Consider the following 7,669-nt stretch of genomic DNA (forward strand, 5'->3'; position numbering starts at 1 on the left):
TAGTATTTCGAAATGCCGATGAATCAATAATTATTGATGAAGAAGGTTACATAACATGCCAAACCGACAGTATGTATACATTTTTAATTGTTTTATTTACATATGTGTTTTGTTAATTGTATGTATACATTTTTAATTGTTTTATTTACATGTGTATCATGTTAATTTGTAGGTGGGCTAACTTTTAAAATACACACTTCCGAAATAGATTTGAATGGTCCACCCATTACATGTACTTTGGATAACGAAAAAGTTTTAATAGTATTAACATCTACACACAGAACAATAGACACACCGGACACTAACATTTCCAATCAAGAAAATCAGAAGCCAAACGTCATTCAACACAATTTTGAAATTTTTACATGAAATGATGCGAATACCAAACTATTTTTATCACTCTACAAGGAGAAGAAAGAATTAGTTAGTTCTAGAAGAATTAAAAATTTTAAAGAAATGTGGAAGCGTATAAGCGACGAGATGAGAAACTCGGGATACGACGTGACTCCTATACAAGTGGAAAATAAATGGAAGACTTTAGAAAGACAATATAAAAAAGTTATTTCCAATAATAATAAGACAGGAAGAGGGCGGATTACCTGTAGTTACCAAACGTTTACGTATAGCTAAAATTGAAATAATAATAAATCATAATAAATTGATGCTTTATTTTTACTTACATGCTTTTACAGGGAACTGACAGAAATTTTGGGAAAGAGCCACAAAATAGTTCCACTTGCTGTGGCGGGTCCGGAAATAAGAGTAATGGTCCGAAATAGTATATCAGATCTCAGGACTTTATTGAATAACAGGTTTGTTTCGTAAATACTAATATCATCTATGAATTGTGATTTAAGTATATTTATTATTGCATATTTTGAAAATTGTTCATATATTTTCATATATTATCATTAATTTTTGAAAATTAATTTTATTTTTTAACTTTAGTGCGCCGATTTTAATGCCAGTATCGACAACAATTGTATTACCAACCACATCAAACGTAGAAAAAAGAGAGGAACCTGAAGATATGCCTGTGGCTGATGAAAGTGAAGTAGTAACCGTACCTGAAAATGCCAACCTCGTTGCTGTTGCTAAAAAAAGAATCGCCACTGGAACAACGGCAAAGGCATTGCAACAGTGCCAAAAAGAGATGCAAGAATACAGGAAGACACTCGAAAAACGCGATGAAAATCAAGATAAAATGTTATCACAAATCCTGGAAACCTATAAATCAATAAAAGATAGACAAGAAGAACATTTGACCGCAATAGAAAACCACAGAAAGGAAACTATTCAACAAAGACAACGAAGAAACGACTTATTGGAAGAAAAAAAAATTCATTGAAAGAATTTTTAAATTTATTTTTAAAAAATTAACCAGTGTGACGTGGCGACTCTTCTTTTCAGTAAATTTAGCCGACGATTATATTATTTTATTCCATTTATTTTCCACTTGTATTGCAGTCACGTCATATCCTTAGTTTTTCATTTCGTTACTTATGCGTTTCCACATTTCTTGTACAGTGTTGAAAACAGCTTTGTATTATATTTGTGAAGTTTATTGTTTATTGTTGATTTAATGGAACAATTTAATAAAAGAATTTTTATATTAATATGAAATAAGGATTTTTATTGAAAACACATTTATTATTTATAATTCACAAATAATATAATATATAAGGCCTTTAAAAGATAAATTTACATAATTCTTATTTAAATAGAATGTACAATAATTGAGACATTTATTGTGCTGCGAGTTGTCTACATATTTCATCTCTAAGTTCTCGTCCCTGTTGATTATCCTGCGGTATTGCATTATCTCCAACCATATTAATCAGTGCATTTACAGCATCAGGATCAGGTTGATTTTCATCGGGAGGTGGTTCAAATAACTGTAAATCATTAGCATTCGCCATATTGTGCAAAACACAACATGCATGCACAACCTGAACCATTCGAACAATGTCTCGTAACTTAAAATGGTACAATTGACGAAATCGCTGTTTCAGATTACCAAATGCATTTTCGATAATAACTCGACATGAACTCAATCTTTGGTTAAAATTGATTTGAGCTCGTGTCAAATGTCCGTTATCTCTATACGAAACAATCAACCGTTGTAAACAGGGATACGCACTATCTCCAAGCAAGTATCCATCTTCTGCAAATTAAAAAAATTGGTTCAGTAAAAGATTGTACACTAAGTCTCTTTACAATAGCATCCGAATATACATTTTGATATTATTTTAATCTAAAAAAAATTACGTCACAAACCTCCACAAAGTTCATTCAGTCTATTGTACACAGGCGATTCCCTGAAAACTCTTGCATCATGAACCGATCCAGAGTAACCGATAAACACATTCATAAACTTTTGTCCGTGGTTCACAATGCCTTGTAACTGAATGGAAAAAAATTGTTTCCTATTTATGTACAAATCTTTGTCTTCTATTGGTTTGTCGATTCGAATGTGCGATCCATCTATGGCACCTGTAATAATGAATTATTTAGTAATGAAATAATCGAAATTCTATATGTATGAAAATAGTACTTTTGAAATATACCTATTACTCCAGGAAATCTGTTTTGCATTTGTAGAAAATGTTCTTTAATGGCTTCTCTCTCTTGCATTGTAGGAAATCTGATGACATTTGGTGCAAGAGATATTAAAAAATTTGTGATCCGGGATATAACATTGTACAGCGCACTTATGGTAATCCCAAATTTATCTGCTACATCCCGATAGCCACTGCTTTCATGTCCAACGTACCAAAGAAAACTTATGATATGTTTCTCTGGAGAAATAGGCTCGTAGCCTGCATAAGCTGTGATAACATACATAGATATAATAAGATATTATATTCATAAAATTATGCAACTAAAATATGTTATTTATAAATAATATTAATGTATGTGGAACTCATAATTATGATATAATTAACCTTGTAATGCCAAAAAAATTTGAGATGCTGCAAAACGATTGATCAATTCATTGGTCACTTCTCGTGATAAGCGAAAGTGCATTATGAAATCACTCTCAGTGTATAAATGTACAACATTTTCAATATAATTTAAAATTTTTACGTGATGTACTCTTTAAACAACTCCTAATACTGGCTCTAATAATTGTCCAATGTCTTCATCTAAAAAACAATGTTTTGAGGTTAGATTACATAGGTTAAATTACTTTAAACAGTGGTTAAATGTACTCACATGTAGTAAGTAAAAAATTATTTAACTATCTTACCATTATTTGCAGCAAATAAAACAGGTGGTTCAGGAACAATCTCGTCAAAATCCTCTTCATCGGATGACAAATCAGATTCAGACTCCGACTCCAAAATGTGATTAAGAATTTCTACATTTAATTCATTCATCATTTTGTGATAATTGTAACAATATAACCAATAATAAATTTTAAACAATAAAATTCCACTTTTTTATTAAAACTTTAAATATGAACACTATGCACAAATAGCTGTCGTATTTATAAACACTTGATGTTACACTTCGGCGTTCTCGTTGAAAAGCTTACACTTTACACTGAATTTACACGACGTTACCCCCACTCTCAAAAATTGGACGGAGTAAAAGTGTACACTATACACTTTTCGTGTAAGCAAGAAGAACAAACCTATTGTTTAACAGAGCAATTGTACTTAAAAATATCTGCAAACATTTTTAAAAAGGATGGAGAGATGTAAACTAAAATGTGAAAAACAAGTTATTATAAATAACGTAACAAAAATTAAAAACCATCAAAACTTTTAGAATTATATACCAACTGCGAAATATTGAATCCGCAAAATATATAAAAAAAACTAAGATCGACAAATGTAAGTATTGAAGGCTTGATCGACTAATATAATTTGCTGACGGTTTCTTAACTACGGAAAGGCATTCCGCCGTCAGGCCATCTGTCGGTGGGAGGTAATACTAAACACAAGCCAAGAAACTAACTATTATTTTTATTTTTATCGACAACAAGGGCTCTAAATCGAAGGATCGGGGGAAAATCTAGCCATATACATTCCCGTAAAAGTAGAACGTTCCATCTTGCACGGTTCAATTGTTATTAATTTTTTAATTTTCAAAATGTAATATTCGTTTTTAAGAATATTTGCAAACATAAATGGCTGTAACTCGGGCCTTCGGTGCGTGATGTCGTTGGCACTCGCGTTTGTGCAAAAGGATAAGCTTCTATCTCCAACAGTTCCTTTGTTATTAATTATTCAAATTATTTTTTCAAAAAGTAGTAACTATTTCTTTTTTTGCTTTTTGTCGACATCAGGGATTCTAACTCGGAGAATCGGAGGACGGCCTCGCCATCTACGTTCCTGCGAAAGTAGAACGTTCCATCTTGCGCGGTTTATTTGTTATTAATTTTTTAATTTTTAAAATGTAATATTCTTTTTTAACAATATTTGCAGACATAAATGGCTGCAACTCGGGCCTTAGGTGCGTGATGTTAACACTCACGTTTGTACAAAAGGACAAGCCTCCATCTTCAACGGTTCTTTTGTTATTAATTATTCAAACTATTTTTCAAATACATATACATATACATGTAGCGACTTATGAATAAATTCACCAGATCTTTTAAGAAAGTAATGTTTATTCATTGAAAGTATAAAGCGAAAGACAAAAAGAATTAATATATAACAAATAAATGAATGAATGTGTTGTTATGGAAATATTGATTTTTCTTAAAAACATTATGTTAATTAATGAATTGAAGTTATTACAAATGTATAAAGATGTAAAAAGTGTAAAAGTGCAGTGAAAAGTGTAAGGTGTAATAAAAGTGTAGAGTGTAAATAAAAGGTGTGGATGATAAATGCTACAGTACTCCCTCCCAAGTGACGATATTCGTTGCGAAATGGACTTTCTTCTTCTTTGGTGGGTAGGTACGTAGAGCTTTTCCAACAGTAGAAGAAGAAGAAGGAGGATTTGAAGTAGCAGAAACAGGAGCTGAAGTAGCAGGAACAGGAGCTGAAGATCTGGTAGAAAGTTCAGTAGAATCTGAAGTTCTAGGAATGAAGGCTGGCTTGAGACGTTCTGTCGAAATATTGACAACTCTTCCTGAAACGTTAACTGCAAATAAATGATCAGAGATACGTTTCTCAATAGGAAAAGGGCCAGAATAAGGAGGTTGTAGTGACTTCCTAACAGCATCTTCTCGAATCCAAACATGAGTACAATCAAAAAGATTCTTGTGAACGAAAGGTGATCTTTTGCAATGATGACTTGTAGGAGATGATCTGATATTCCTCATATGAATCCTGTGTTTTTCAAGAAAGATTTCAGGATCTGCAGGAAAATCTTCTTCAATGAAAAATTCTCCAGGAATACAAAGAGTGGATCCATAAAGAAGTTCTGCTGGTAAAGCTTTTAAATCTTCTTTGAAACACGAACGTAATCCCAAAAGAACTGAAGGTAACGATTCTATCCAGTTGGTTGTTTCGTGGCACATAATCGCTGCTTTCAAAGTTCTATGCCATCTTTCCAGAATTCCATTTGAAGCAGGATGATAAGCAGAAGTTCTAATTCTTTGACAGCCAATTAGGTTTGTTAAAGCTTTGAATAAAGCTGCTTCAAACTGAGGACCTTGATCTGTTGTAATGCTGATAGGAGAACCAAAACGTGCTACCCAATGTGAATAAAATGTTGTAGAAACAGTTTCAGCAGAAATCTCAGAAATAGGAACAGCTTCAGGCCATCTGGAAAAACGATCAATCATAGTAAGACAATAACGGTAATTTTGACAAATAGGAAGTGGTCCAACAATGTCTAAATGCACATGCTGAAAGCGTTGATCAGGAATTGCAATCTTAATTGGAGAATTCTTGGTGTGTCTTGAAATCTTCGCACGTTGACATGGAAGACAAGTTCGAGTCCATTCCTTCACATCTTTCTTCAAAGAAGGCCAAATGAATTTCAGTAGTAATTGTTTAGATGTCAATCTGCCGCTGGGGTGAGCGAGTCCATGAACAACATCAAAAATTCTCTTGCGTAAGAGTTTAGGAACATATGGACGAATTAATTCCGAAGAACAATCACAATAAATAGGTATGGTTGATCCTGAAAGAATAAGTTTCTTCAACAGAAGTGAAGAATTTGAAGAAAGTAAAACTTGAAGTTCTTCATCTTCTTTCTGATAATTAGCAAGTTTTTCTAAAGAAACTATAATAGACATTGAAATAGATTCAATTCTTGACAGAGCATCAGCAACTGAATTCATTTTTCCAGAAATATAGGTAATATTTGTAGAGAATTGAGCAATAAAGTCCAATTGTCTGATCTGTCTTGGTGACGCTTTATCCAATTTCTGACGGAAAGCAAAAATCAAAGGTTTATGATCAGTTCTGATAATCAGTTGTCTTCCTTCAACAAAATGCCTGAAATGTTTAATAGCCAAATAAATGCTAAGAAGTTCTCTATCATAAGTGCTATAATTTCTTTGAGCTTTGTCTAGTTTCTTTGAGAAAAATGTTATTGGTTTGATATCGTCGTCAATAGACTGTTCAAGTGATGCACCAACAGCAAAGTCAGAAGCATCACAAGTTAAAATAAGAGGAGCATGAGGAGCAGGATGAGAAAGGGTAGTAACTTGTAAAAGTTCTTCTTTACATGACTCGAAAGCTAATTCCGCTTCTTTAGTCCAAGAAATAATTCTTCTATCCCTCTTGCGACTGTCCTTTAAATATTCTGTTAACAGAGCTTGATGATTTGCAGCATCCTTGAGACAGCGACGATAATAATTGATAATTCCTAAGAATCTGCGTAATTCATGAAGTGTCTTAGGTTTAGGATAATCAATAATTGATTTCACTTTTTCGGATGTAGGTTTAACTCCTTGGTTAGAAACTAAGTAACCAAGAAAAGAAATCTCGCTTTGACCGAAAAGACATTTAGCGACATTGATTGTCATTCCAGTTTGTTGAAGACGATCAAAAATAATGCGTAAGTGAGCAATATGTTCTTTCTCGTCTTTAGAAGCGATAAGAATGTCATCAAGATAACAAAAGGCAAAACTCAAATCATTAAGTAAAGAGTTCATGAGCCGTTGAAAAGTTTGGGCTGCGTTTAGTAAACCGAAAGGCATTACGACAAATTCAAAAAGCCCAAATGGAGTAGTGACAGCTGTTTTGTGAATATCTTCTTTAGCGACGGGTACTTGATAGTACGCTTTAACTAAGTCGATTTTAGAAAAGATATTCTTACCAAAAAGTGAAAAAGAAAAATCTTGAATATGAGGTAAGGGATAACGATCCGGGATAGTCACTGAATTGAGTGCACGATAATCACCACACAGTCTCCAAGAATTTTGTTCCTTTTTAGGTACCATATGTAGAGGGGCTGCCCAGGAGCTGCTTGAAGGCCTGCAAATTCCTTGCTCCATCATAGATTTGAATTCTTCCTTGGCACATTTAAGTTTCTCAGGAGTAAGTCTTCTGGGAGTCGAAAATTTAGGAGAACCTTCCGTAAAGATATGATGCTCAACACCATGCGTTTTTACCGAGGAAATTGGAGAAAAACGGGTGAGTCCTGGAAATTCGGTTAAAAATTTATGGTACACAGAATCAGGAGATGTGGTAAAAATTGACAAATGCGCAACTTCTTGAATTTTTCCAGTATTCATAAGACCGGTAACGTTATCAATCAA

General features: G+C 33.2%; 1 protein-coding gene across 1 annotated transcript; it reads left to right on the top strand.

Moving 5' to 3' along the window:
• Positions 1 to 535: 535 nt before the first annotated feature.
• Positions 536 to 1,596, top strand: LOC114937209 (uncharacterized). Its single transcript, XM_085480387.1, has 3 exons — positions 536 to 601; positions 693 to 812; positions 949 to 1,596. Exons 2-3 carry the CDS (start codon positions 766 to 768, stop codon positions 1,346 to 1,348), a joined length of 447 nt encoding a protein of 148 aa, XP_085336513.1. The 5' UTR covers positions 536 to 601; positions 693 to 765; the 3' UTR covers positions 1,349 to 1,596.
• The last annotated feature ends 6,073 nt before the right edge of the window (positions 1,597 to 7,669 follow it).

This window comes from Nylanderia fulva, unplaced genomic scaffold (genome assembly GCF_048542155.1).
Source record: "Nylanderia fulva isolate GAGA-0341 unplaced genomic scaffold, ASM4854215v1 Scaffold147, whole genome shotgun sequence".
NCBI lineage: Eukaryota > Metazoa > Arthropoda > Insecta > Hymenoptera > Formicidae > Nylanderia > Nylanderia fulva.